At 45.4% G+C, this 13,269-nt stretch overlaps 1 protein-coding gene and 1 long non-coding RNA gene across 2 annotated transcripts; one reads left to right on the top strand and one right to left on the bottom strand.

The window, feature by feature from the left end:
• Positions 1–4,989: 4,989 nt before the first annotated feature.
• On the top strand, positions 4,990–11,857 carry MBOAT4 (membrane bound O-acyltransferase domain containing 4). The gene is made up of 3 exons (XM_032618485.1): positions 4,990–5,168; positions 8,188–8,412; positions 10,831–11,857. Exons 1-3 carry the CDS (start codon positions 5,047–5,049, stop codon positions 11,798–11,800), a joined length of 1,317 nt encoding a protein of 438 aa, XP_032474376.1. The 5' UTR covers positions 4,990–5,046; the 3' UTR covers positions 11,801–11,857.
• Positions 9,667–13,249, bottom strand: LOC116746784. The gene is made up of 3 exons (XR_004347872.1): positions 13,100–13,249; positions 9,916–10,080; positions 9,667–9,695 (listed from the first exon to the last, which is right to left on the bottom strand). It is a non-coding gene; the product is annotated as an uncharacterized LOC116746784 (long non-coding RNA).
• Between the last annotated feature and the right edge of the window lie 20 nt (positions 13,250–13,269).

Here is a 13,269-nt window from a genome sequence, read left to right as displayed (position 1 = left end):
CTGCCCAGTTCTCTCTTCTTTAATTTCATGTTCTCTTCCTCTTTCTCTAATCACACTTTCATTCTCCAGGAAGCCAGGCTGAATCTCACACCCAAACAGCTTCCACCTGCCCTCGGCTCCCCCCCCCCCCACTTCTGACTCTAGTCTCAGATAGATGTCATATACTGGGCATATCAGCCAGGGTTCCACCACAGAAGCAGAACCACTAGGAGATAATATATTAAGAGATTTATTGCAGGGAATTGGTCAGCGTGATTGTGGGGCTGGCTAGGCAGGTGAGAAATCTTCAGGGCAGCCTGGAACTCCAACACATGGAGTGAAGCCCTGTCTACAGGTGGACTTTCTTCAGGAAGCTCCAGCTCTGCCCCAAGGCCTTTTAACTGATTGAATCAAGCCCACCCAGATTATCTAGGATAATCTCTATTCCTTAAAATCAGCTGGTTATGGCATTTAATCACATCAACAAAATACTTTTACTACATCACCTAGACTGGCGTTTGATTGAATAACTGAGAACTGTAGCCCAGCTCAGTTGATACAAGAAACTGACCTTCATTCTCAGAGAAGCCTCTCTGACCACTGAGTCAGAAATAGGTCACTCTTATATGTATATATAAAACTGAATCACTTTGCTATACACCTGAAACTAGTAAAACATTGTAAATCAACTATAGTCCAATATAAAATAAAAATTTCTTTAAAATAGGTCACTCTTGCTATACTGTTGGTTATCTCCAAGGGATAAGGGTAGCATCCATCACCAGCTGTATTTCTTTTACCACGTCCCCCAAAGACTAAGTTCCATGAAAGTAAGGCCATATGAGTTTGTCCCTACTCTTTACTCACTGACCACAGTACCTGACACATAGTTCATACTCAAAGAAAACATGTTGAATAAATATATGGATGAATTTAAAACATCCTGTTGTCTCCAAGCTTGTAAACACCTATTCATTTTTAAGCAATGTCTGTCTAAATTAATTTGAAAGACTTCCATGGCCCAGTCAGAATGGCCATCATCAAAAAATCTACAAACAGTAAATGCTGGAGAGGGTGTGGAGAAAAGGGAACCCTCTTGCACTGTTGGTGGGAATGTAAATTGATACAGCCACTATACAGAACAGTATGGTGGTTCCTTAAAACACTAAAGATAGAACTACCATATGACCCAGCAATCCCACTACTGGGCATATACCCTGAAAAAACCATAATTCAAACAGAGCCATGTACCACAATGTTCATGGCAGCTCTACTTACAATAGCCAGGACACGGAAGCAACCTAAGTGTCCATCGACAGATGAATGGATAAAGAAGATGTGGCACATATATACCATGGAATATTACTCAGCCATAAAAAGAAATGAAATTGAGTTATTTGTAGTGAGGTGGATGGACCTAGAGACTGTCATACAGAGTGAAGTAAGTCAGAAAGAGAAAAATAAATACCATATGCTAACACATATATATGGAATCTAAAAAAAAAAAAGTTTCTGAAGAACCTAGGGGCAGGACAGGAATAAGGACACAGACGTAGAGAATGGACTTGAGGACATGGGGAGTGGGAAGGGTAAGCTGGGACGAAGTGAGAGAGTGGCATGGACTTATATACACTAAGAAACAGAAAGTAGATAACTAGTGGGAAGCAGCTGCATGGCACAGAGAGATCAGCTCCGTGCTTTGTGACCCCTAAGGGGTGGGATAGGAAGGGTGGGAGGGAGACGCAAGAGGGAGGGAATATGGAGTTATATGTATAGCTGATTCACTTTGTTTTACAGCAGAAACTAACACACCACTGCAAAGCAATTATACTCCAATAAAGATGTTAAAAAAAAAAAAAAAGACCTCCATGGCATGGGTGCTAGTGTTTTCCAGAGAAGCAGAAGCCGTGGGAGACACACATTTATTTTAAGGAACTGGCTCACGTAGTTACGTAGAACCCCAGGTTGGAAGAAGTTGATCTTGCAGTCTCAAATCCAAAATCTGCAAGTGGGAAATTCAGACAGGGTTTCTATGAGGCAGAATTGCTTTCTGTGGGGGGGAAACCTCAGTCTTTGCTCTTAAGGCCTTCAGCTGATTGGATGAGGCCCACCCACATTTTGTTTATTTTATTTATTTATTTTTGGCTGTGTTGGGTGTTGGGTCTTCATTGCTGCGCGCGGGCTTTCTCTAGTTGCGGGGAGCGGGGGCTACTCTTCGTTGTGGTGCGCGGGTTTCTCATTGAGGTGGCTTCTCTTGTTGCGGAGCACGGGCTCTAGGCATGGGGGCTTCAGTAGTGGCAGCACCTGGGCTCAGTAGTTGTGGCTCACGGGCTCCCGTAGTTGTGGCTCGCGGGCTCTAGAGCGCAGGCTCAGTAGTTGTGGCACACCGGCTTAGTTGCTCCTCGGCACGTGGGATCTTCCCAAACCAGGGCTCGAACCCGTGTCCCCTGCATTGACAGGCGGATTCTTAACCACTGCGCCACCAGGGAAGTCACCCCCCACATTTTGGATGGTAATATGTTTTACCAAAAGTCTACTGATTTAAATCTGATTTTAATCTCATCTCAAAAATACCTTCGCTGCAATAGTTAGACTGGTGATGACCAAACAGCTGAGCAGCACAGCCTGAGTTGACACAGAATTAACCATCATGGCATGCTTGTAAAAAGGACCATTTTATCAATATTAGCTACAGTGTCTAGGGCCTATAAGCCTTTCGGGGAACCTATAAAATGTTTGAGACCTGCAAATAAAATATGCTGATTCCAAAATGCAGAAAGTACAAGTAAGAATTAATAAATATCTAATTTAATGACAAAAAGCATAACCTTTTCCCTAACAAATTAAGTGCAACTCAATTCTTCTGAACCTAGCAAGTATATTTAATGGGGGTTGTGGTTGCATTTTAATATGCTTACTACGATGTGAGCTTATTCATTGCTTAGGGAGCCCTTTTCTCCCATTAATTGCTCTACTGTTTGTCTAGGTCTTTGTGCCATTTGTGGCCTGGAATAAACTTTCCATCTGTTTGGAAACATCCTTCCAGAGCCGGTTTAAGCATTCCCCCTTCCCCACTTCCCCTGCATTTAAAAACTTCCTTATCTCTGCAGATGATTGCTTCTCTATTTGTCCAGTACAGTGTGCCAGTGGTATACTGCACCTATAGTTCTTTAATGCAAGTGTTTGTTGCCATTTCCTTCTCCCTACTAGATTCAGAGCTACTTGAGGGCAGGAACCGTATCTTATTCATCCTTCTATTCCAAGTGCTTAGCACAGGTCTGTCATAAAATGGTAGCCCAGGGACTTCCCTGGTGGTGCAGTGGTTAAGAATCTGCCTGCCAATGCAGGGGACATGGTTTCGAGCCCTGGTTCGGGACGATCCCACGTGCTGCGGAGCAACTAAGCCCATGCACCACAACTACCGAGCCTGTGCTCTGCAGCCCGCGAGCCACAGCTACTGAAGCCCGCGCACCTAGACCACGTGCTCCACAACAAGAGAAACCACTGCAATGAGGAGCCTGCGCACCACAACGAAGAGTAGCCCCCGCTCGCTGCAACTAGAGAAAGCCCGTGAGCAGCAACAACGACAAAAAACCCAACACAGCCAAAAATACATAAATAAATAAATTTATTTTAAAAAATAATAAATAAAATGGTAGCCCAATAATGCTCATCATTTTTACTATTCAATTGTGTTACCTTCAACTACATTCAACCAACCAGCTTTATCCTCCATGCTTTTACATACGTTATCTAATCTTCATAACAGTTCTGTTGAAGACAACACAATTCTGCTGAATAACTGTCATTATTATATAGAATTTTGAGATGAAGGTGTTCAGTCTGAGAGAGGTGACTGATTTGCTCAGAGTGCCCTAGCTAATTGGAGGCTTTCTTTCATGTTTTCTCTTCTGTGCAGAGCTGTCTCCAACTAACAGGGGGTCCTTGCCCTTAAGATGCTTTTGAATCAGGCTGTACTCTCCCGTCCCTTATTTAAGGCTGCTTGCTCTTGCATGTGCCTTCAGAGATGAAAAGTGGCTGGTCTGGGATGGCGTTGTAATGCTCTGGGCTCAGTAGATGGACCTCTACCCGCCAAGAAATGGCCTCTTGTTCTTTTTTTTTTTGCGGTATGCGGGCCCCTCACTGCTGTGGTCCCTCCCGTCGCGGAGCACACGCTCCGGACGCGCAGGCCCAGCCGCTCCGCGGCATGTGGGATCTTCCCAGACTGGGGCACGAACCCGTGTCCCCTGCATTGGCAGGCGGACTCTCAACCACTGCGCCACCAGGGAAGCCCTGGCCTCTTGTTTTTGTCTTGCTTGTAGGCAGTGTCTCTTGGATTTCTTGTCCACACCCTAAAGAAGAGCTTCTCTTTAAATGTTCCTCTCCACACTTTAAGCTTCCTTAAATCCTTTCAAATTTTAACGGGTACTTACTGAGTACATCGTACGCATCCAGCACTGTTCTAGGTGTAGGGGGGTACAGCAATAAACATAACAAAGTTCCTCCCTTGCAGAGCTCACATTGCAGCAGGGAGACGGGCAATAAACTAATCGAGAAATAGGTATATAAAGGGTGGTGACTAGGTACTATAAAAAAAAGAGAAGAAATAGCATAAGGGAATAGTATAAAGAGCCTAAGGAGGAAATGGTTGGGTGGGGGAACTGGCCTCCCTTCCTCACAGTTCGTTCCCCCTCCCCAGTCGGGTGAGTTGACTGTCCACAATTGGAAAATGAGATTTTCCATTTACTTAGTGAGAAGAATATGAAAGTCAGATGACTGGAAAGGCAAATACTGCAGTACATAAACAAAACCAGAACTTCTGAAAGCAATGCTTTTCATACATATCCTTACTAGGTAATCTAACACCAGATGCGTTTTGGTTTCTATAGTGAGTTCCCTTTATCAGAAAGCCAACTTTTATACTGCTTATCTCCAGGGCTTTTGTTTGCCTTTTGCTCAGCCAGGCCTTCCTAAACCGTATAAAAAGATCAAAGAGAACCTGGTTGAGATTTCCAGGAAAGCATCCGTTAAGGATTCTGGAAAGGACAGTATCTTTTGTTCCAGTTCATGATGGATTGGCTTCAGCTGTTCTTCCTCCATCCTGTATCACTTTATCAAGTGGCTGCTTTTCCTTTTGCGCTTCTCTTTAATTATCTCTGCATTATGGATTCATTTTCCACTCATGCCAGGTAGGTTTGATGGCTAATTTTGCTCTTACGTCTATGAATACTATAGTAGATCAAAAAGCCCAGGTTGGAGTGCAGATGTGAATATTAAATACTAATTACACTGGTTGTTTTTAAGTTATCACTGCCACCGATTATTGATCGCTTGATCATGATTATGTCTAATAGAGTGAATCGGAACTGGAAATTGACATCATGTCTGCATTGACTCAGCCAAAGTTTGATAGGGTCACATTAAGTAGGAAAAGGATGAAAATAAATGGGGGACAGAGGGATGTTGGGGTGATATAGGAATTCCCCAAATAGATGCATCTATAAATCAACCATATGCCCCAGATGTTCTTGAACAGTCTTAATTTCATGGAATTCTATCATTTTCAATAAAATTAAATTTTATTAAATATACAACTATGTGATTCTTTTAATGCCTTTGTATGATTTCTCAGAGAAATGAAAAAAGTCAAAATAAATTTTGTTCGATTAGTTTTATCTCTATGTGGGATCCAAAATTTTTGTCACTAGAGATTTGATAACTTGATTGAAATGATTTTTTTATACCTGGTAAATTCAATACATTAGAGACTCCCTATTTTTAAAAAAAGGTTCTATGGAATATCCTTTTGTAAAGTGAAAATCCATTGCCAAAGTTCAACCTCTTAATAATTCACTTATTTTGGAAACTAGGATTTTTATATATTGGGGATTCATAAGTAAAATCTAGCTGTTTCTAGCAACCAGGATGGCTGAGTTCGATTAAACTATGGTAGTTTATTTTTTTGTTGTTGTTGTTGTTGTTTTGTTTTTTTGCAATACGCGGGCCTCTCACTGTTGTGGCCTCTCCCGTTGCGGAGCACAGGCTCCAGACGTGCAGGCTCAGCAGCCATGGCTCACGGGCCCAGCTGCTCCGCGGCATATGGGATCTTCCCGGGACCGGGAACAAACCTGCGTCCCCTGCATCGGCAGGCGGACTCCCAACCACTGCGCCACCAGGGAAGCCCTATGGTAGGTTATTACATCTTCACAACTGGTTGATGGCATTTTACCTTTGTTTAGGAGACGAGGGAAGCAGTTGTTAAAAAAAAAGTTTCCTATTGAGAAAGAATCACAAACAATAAAGCAAAACAAGTGCAAAAATTAGGGCTAATTCCCATAGGTTAAGATTGCTGGCTTTGGGAGTTAGCCTGGTGAGTCCCGGTCCCTCACTTCCTGAGTGTCCTTGTGTATGTGAATAAACTCTCTGAGTTCATCTGTAAAATGGAAATAATAATGCCTACCTCATGGGATTGTTTTAAGGGTTAAATGAAGATATTTCATATAAAGGAATTATTGGCCCAATGCCCAGAATAAAATCAGCACTCCAAAAAATCATGCATTCTGCATTGTACATGTGTAGACATAATAATGTTTACAAATCCCCAGGGCAGTTGCTTTGGGAGAGGGCACTGTTTCATGTTTCACCTCTGCTGTGTAAGGAATAAGTGTTCTCCCCTATTTTCCGATGGCAGGGAGGCGAAGGCTTGGGCGGGTAGAGGAGGAGTCATCCCAAGCATAGGCTGAAGCTCAGGAATGGCCAGGGCCTGTGGAATACAGCCTCGCACACTGAAACACCTGCCGTCTCCCTCAAGAAAGAAAGAAATTCTTGCAAAAGGCGTGTGCGTCACAGGCCAAGGAGCCATGATCTATACCCTGTGACATAGAGATTCATTCACTTTTCCTGTCCCTGACCACTCAGTCCCTGTTTCAGATTTTTTTTCTGGCCTCTTTGTTCAGATTTATTAACTAGGCACCAGTTAAAAGGAAAAAACAAACAAATCTCCATATACTGTGGAGAGAAGAGCTGAGTCCTCATAATATGGAAACTCTGGTGCCTCTGCAGATCCAGAGGGCATCCGCTGGCTTCCAAAGGAGGCATGCTCCACAAACCACTTCACTGATGTATTTACAACATCATTTACAACATGTATTTACAACATTGCAAAAAGCACCAAGTCATGAGAACTTAAAGTACAGTAGAGAGGATTAAGGGTAGATATGAAGACAAATATCATGGTATCACTTACATGTAGAATCTAAAAAATGATACAAATGAACATATTTACAAAACAGAGATAGACAATAGACTCACAGACATAGAAAACAAACTATGGTTACCAAAGGGATAGCTGGGGAGGGGGTAGAGATAAATTTGGAGTTTGGGATTAACATATACACGCTACTATATATAAAACAGACAACAAGAACCTACTGTATAGCACAGGGAACTACACTCAATATCTTATCATAACCTATGATAGAAAAAAATCTGAAAAGGAGTATACATATGTATAACTGAATCACTTTGCTGTACACCTGAAACATTGTAAATCAACTATACTTCAGTAAATTAAAAAAACAAAATATTATACTAATGATAGAAGCTCTATTCAAATAAGCAAATACTGTATGGTTTTATTTGTTTGAATTTGGAGAATAGGCTAAACTATGTATGCAGACGACAAAAATTATTAAACGATACACTTAAAGACTTTGTAATTGAGTTCTCAAACACTTATCAAAGGGAGGCATTGAGGGCCAGGATGTGCAGCTCTGTGGAAAGGGAAGAGACTCATCTGTATGAGATGATATCTAGAGTCCTCCTAGATCTTGGATCCTAGATTCCCATCACTTTGGTTGGGCAGCAAGCGCAGGGCTGGGTGTGACCCTACTGGGAAACATTCCAGACCAGTCCCCACAGGATTGTTGGGGGCAGGTGTCTCCCCACTGGTCTGGCAGACATCAAAGAGGGGTGCCCAGGGTCCCAGAGGCAGAAGTCAAGATTTGTCTCCTGCAGAAGTGGTTTACAAATGGACTCTGCCTCTACCCTCCATGTTTCTCTCCTTCAGAACAGGAGGAATACTGCAGAGTGACAACAGTGTGACTTCTGTAGGGGTGAGGGGGCGCCCACCTCCACTGGGTTCCACAGATGGGCTGCCACGGGAAGTGACTCATCTGTCGCACTGCTCCAAGGCGTTCTGTGTTCCAGGTACCTGTTCCTCCTGGTGGTAGGAGAAGCCCTGGCAGTAGCCGCCATGGGTTCCTTCGCTGTGCTGGTCTTCATCCCCGCTCTGTGCACCGTGGTCCTGATCCACTCGCTGGGCCCCCAGGACGTCCACAGGCTGACTTTCCTCTTTCAGATGAGCTGGCAGACGCTGTGCCACCTGGGTCTGCACTATACGGAGTATTATCTGCAAGAAGCTCCTTCCACGAGGTAAAGCAGCCCGTTCCTGTGTTCCTACGGAGCCCACCAGGGTTTGCTCGCACCGGGGTGCTGGTGGGGAGGACCTGGGTGTGGACTTTGAATCCAAATTCTTCCGCATCCCATCAGCGTGATCTTGAGTGAGTCAGTCAACCTCTCTCAGCCTCAATGTCTTTTCCTGAAATAAAGGGTGTGTGTAAGTGTGTGTTGGGGGGATAGCAATACCTATCTTGCAAGCCTCTTAGGTTAGAGTTAATGAATGAATGTAAGCGTCATTGTATGACTAATCTCCTAATAACTAACATGTACTGCCTGCATGGCACAGTGCCTGACACTAGCTGTAATTCACATTGTGCCCGAGAAAGGGGGTGAACCAGGAGTCCCAGGGCCCACAGATGAGGCCGGCCTGCAGGTGACTAAGCAGGTTACACACACCTCAGTGTAGGTAGTTTAGACACAGAGCCGGCAGCCTCCCCGCTGTTTCAGTAGGACAGGGAAGGTATAAATCTACCATAAACCTTTGCTGCCTTCCCACACACCTGCTCTGCAAGGGTTTTACTTTCACTGACACTCAGCTCTTCCATCCCCCAGAAAAAGGGAAGTCACTCCATCCAGGAAGAAAAAAAATAGGGCGCTAATTACAGTCTAGGGACGTTGTTTTCCTGAGCCAGTGAGATCACCAGGATTAGAGGGAAACAGGCTTCTCTGCCATCCTGAAGCCTGCTGTTCCTTGCTCTCGACGTGATCACCATCGGACTGGCTTCATGGTCGCACGGTGAACTGGAGCGGTGACCTGTCGAGGGGGTCACCTCTCTGATTCTAGCTGCCATGGGTTGCCTTACTCTGCCATCCCTCCCACACCCAGAATCCTATTCTTTATTCTGACTGTTTTCACCAAAGGCTCCAGGGCCTGCTTCTCTGAAGAAGAGGCAAGATGGTGGGTGGATAGGGAGTGGGGAGTACTGACCGCGATGTGGTGACTTAGGATTTCAGGAAGAAGGCCGGACCTGATAGGGGCTGGAGGAGCAAGTTGAAGAATCTGGCTGCACGGGAGGGAGGCTGAACCTGGGCTGAAGCGGGAAGATGTGTTAGTTTTTCTGGCTCTCATACAAAGTACTGCGAACAGGGTGGCTTCAACAGCAAACATTTACTTCCTCTGGAGGCTGAAAGTCCAAGGTCAAAGTGTTGGCAGGTTCAGCTTCTCCTGAGGCCTCTCTCCTTGGCTTGTAGATACCGTCTTCTCCCTCTGCTTTCACGTGGTCTTCCCTCTATGTGTGTCTGTGTCCTTATCTCTTCTAATATGGAAACCAGTCATCTTGGGTTAGGGCCCACCCTCATGACCTTGTTTTACCTTAATTACCTCTTAAAGACCCATCCCCAAATATACATATTCTGAGGTGCTGGAGGTTAGGACCCCGACATATGAATTTGGGGTGGGGAAGGACACATTCAGCCCTGAACAGAAGAGGACTGACTGAACAGGGGTTAGTGGCATTTGGCGGCTACTTCGCTTACTGTTTGATAGGTCAACCAAGGAGGTCAGTTGTCCTTAAGTTCTCAGACGCGGAAGCAGCAACGGTTGGGAAACAGCCATTTTCTCCCCACAGGACAGCGCTCCTGATTGTAGAGTGTGTCACTAAGTTTCGTTAATTTTCTCCACGGTCAGCAGGATCTTCTCTACTGTGTGATGGTGATGCAGGAACAGGTCAGGTGATTGGTTAAGAACACAGCTCAAATTGCTAATGACTCAGCATACACCCTGAACCTCCAGCTTGACTCACCCTTCCTCAGCCCAAATCCCAAAGCCTTCAGAATCATTCAGTCAGGGACTGGTTCACAGTCCAAATCTCCAACTTCCTATAGTGTCTATAGGAAGAACTAAGACTAAACAGAACTAAGGTCTTGTTTCTTCTGTGACAAATTTCTCCCTGATTCTCGATCCTAATCTTTATAAGGTATTCTTAGAAATACGATAATCAACGTTTCACCGTAATATTCCTCATCATTCATTTATTTGCCTCTCTAATGATTCATTTCTCCATTTACCTTTCCATCCTGCTCGGAGGAGCCTGTGGTTCTGGACTAATCCAAGAGTCTTTGTGGGGGAACTGCAGGCCATGATTGGTCTTAATTGTTCAGAGACACCCATCTGCCACTGGGTCTTTTTTTTTTTTTTTAATATTTATTTGGCTGGGCTAGGTCTTGGTTGTGGAACGTGGGATCTTTAGTTGCGGTATGCAGACTCTTAGTGGCAGCATGCAGGATCTAGTTTCCTGACCAGGGATCAAACCCGGGCCCCCTGCATTGGGAGCATGGAGTCTTAGCCACTGGACCGCTAGGGAAGTCCCTGCCATTGGGTCTTGGGTGAGGCACTGCAAGGGGATAAAGTAAACGTGGAGTGTTTTTACATTAAAAAAAAATCTCTTTCAGGTTCTGCGTCACTCTTTCTTCCCTCATGCTCTTGACCCAGAGGGTCACATCCCTGTCTCTGGACATTCGTGAGGGGAAAGTGGCAGCAGCAGCAGCAGGAGGAGGCATCAGGAACAGTAGCTCTTTGTCTGAGCGTCTGTGGGGGGCTCTGCCCTATTTCAGCTACTTGCTCTTTTTCCCTGCTCTCCTAGGAGGCCCCCTCTGTTCCTTCCAGAGATTTCAGGCTCGTGTTCAAGGGCCCAGCAGTTTGTATCCCAGGCACTCTTTCTGGGCTCTGACCCGGAGGGGTCTGCAGATTCTGGGACTAGAGTGTCTGAAGGTCGTGGTGAGGCGGGCGGTGAGTGCAGGGGCAGGACTGACGGACTGCCGGCAGCTGCAGTGTGTCTATGTCACGTGGTCCACTGCCGGGCTCTTCAAACTCACCTACTACTCCCACTGGCTCCTGGATGACTCCCTCCTCTACGCAGCGGGCTTTGGATCTGAGTTTGGTCAGAGCCCCGGTGAGGAGGGATACATCCCTGATGCGGACATTTGGACGCTGGAAACAACCCACAGGATAGCTCTGTTCACCAGAAAGTGGAACCAAAGCACAGCTCGGTGGCTCCGACGCCTCGTTTTCCAGCAGGGCAGGACCTGGCCCTTGTTGCAGACGTTCGTCTTCTCGGCCTGGTGGCACGGACTCCACCCGGGACAGGTGTTTGGTTTCCTCTGCTGGGCTGTGATGGTGGAAGCCGACTACCTGATTCACACCTTTGCCAATGTGTTCATCAGATCCGGGCCGATGCGGGTCCTCTACAGAACTCTCACCTGGGCCCACACCCAGCTCATCCTTGCCTACATAATGCTGGCCGTGGAGGTCCGGAGCCTCTCCTCTCTCTGGCTGCTGTGGAATTCTTACAACAGCGTCTTTCCCACGGTGTATTGTATTTTGCTTTTTGTTTTAGCGAAGAGAAAGCATAAATTTAACTGACATCTTTCCCCAACTTGCATCTAATACACCCGTGAAACAGACTTTAGAAAGTACCAGATGGCGCCTTGAAGATGCAGGTGTTTCCACTTTTCCGTGATAAAAGTATTTTTTTTTTCTTTTAAGTATTGGATGTATGTACCTGAAGTATTGTTGACTTACAATGTTGTATTAGTTTCAGGTATACAGAAAAGTGATTCAGTTATACATATATATATTCTTTTTCAGATTCTTTTCCCACATAGGTTATTACAAAATATTGAGTAGATGTCCCAATGCTAGGCAGTAGGTCCTTGTTGTTTATTTTACATGTAATAGTGTGTATATATTACTCCCAAATTCCTATTCACCTTCCTTTTCAATTACTTTGTAGTCTTGGTGTCTGGCTCCGAAAGTCTGTGGAATGAATAAATGCTGATGGTGGGCCATGTAACGTTTCATGTGGGAATGCAAAACATCACATGAGATGTAGACTATTCGGTGTACTTTTCCCTTTCTTCCCATCCATGCAGATAGCAGGTTCTAGGTTCACTGTCTCAGGACAGTATGCCACAGGGAGAGAACACATTGTGGAGAAAGGTTTATCAGTAATAAGATTATTCTACGTGTCTTTGAATTAAATCTATTGTTATAGGAAGAAGAGCCTTGAGGAAAAATAAAGTAGTGTTTTCTCCAAGGTTCGGTCCTGGGGAATCGTAATTGGGTTTGGGTGCAAAAAAAGTAAAATGTTCTGTGACTTGACTCCATCAGCCAGGTTTTGTACAGCACTCGGTGTGACCTTCTGGGCCAGTGGATAGCTCCAGTACTCAAAACTGTAAGCACGGAGCATCTTTTCTTCTGTCAACTGTTTCCTTCGTGGTAAATTCTGTGAACTTGTTTTCTTCCATTGGGCTCTCCTGAACTGTTCAGCTATTCCTGCCTGGGAGCTCCTCCCCTTTGCTACTGACATCCCCTGGGTAGACCACCTGCTGCCCCTGCCTCTGCAGCCCGCCTAAAGGGAGAGGCAGTGCTTTCACTGCCAAAAAAGATGTGCCACTGAGCAGGGTACCTTGATGGCTGGTCTTCTGGACTGGGTATTCTCATTCTTGCTGCTGGAGGATACGGGTTTTCCCCACCCTAGAGGGTGTGAGACGGGGATATGTGTGTATGTGATGCAGGTGGACCTGCTGGCTTGGCTGTTCCCACTACAGCGCCCCATGTAATCCCCCTGTGAGTTGCCCAAGCCCGTCCTGGCCCCAAGTTCCACCACTTGCAGTGGTACGGGGCCTCCCCGGCACAGCGCCTCCCCGGCACGGCTCCCACCTTTTAGGGTAGTGTTCACTCATGCACCTGCCAGCAGTGTTTCAGGCTGCAGCTTCTCTCTTCAATTTGATCCCTGATGTTTTCATTTTCTCAAGGACTTCTTAGTTTCAGATTCACCGTGACTTCCCCTTCTCGTTTTAAGTCTGGCAATATATTGATATTTCTCTGTT

Source organism: Phocoena sinus, chromosome 21 (genome assembly GCF_008692025.1).
Source record: "Phocoena sinus isolate mPhoSin1 chromosome 21, mPhoSin1.pri, whole genome shotgun sequence".
In the NCBI taxonomy this organism is placed as follows: Eukaryota; Metazoa; Chordata; class Mammalia; order Artiodactyla; family Phocoenidae; genus Phocoena; species Phocoena sinus.
Note: the sequence above shows the minus strand (reverse complement) of the source record. Positions and strands in the feature narration are given on the sequence as shown.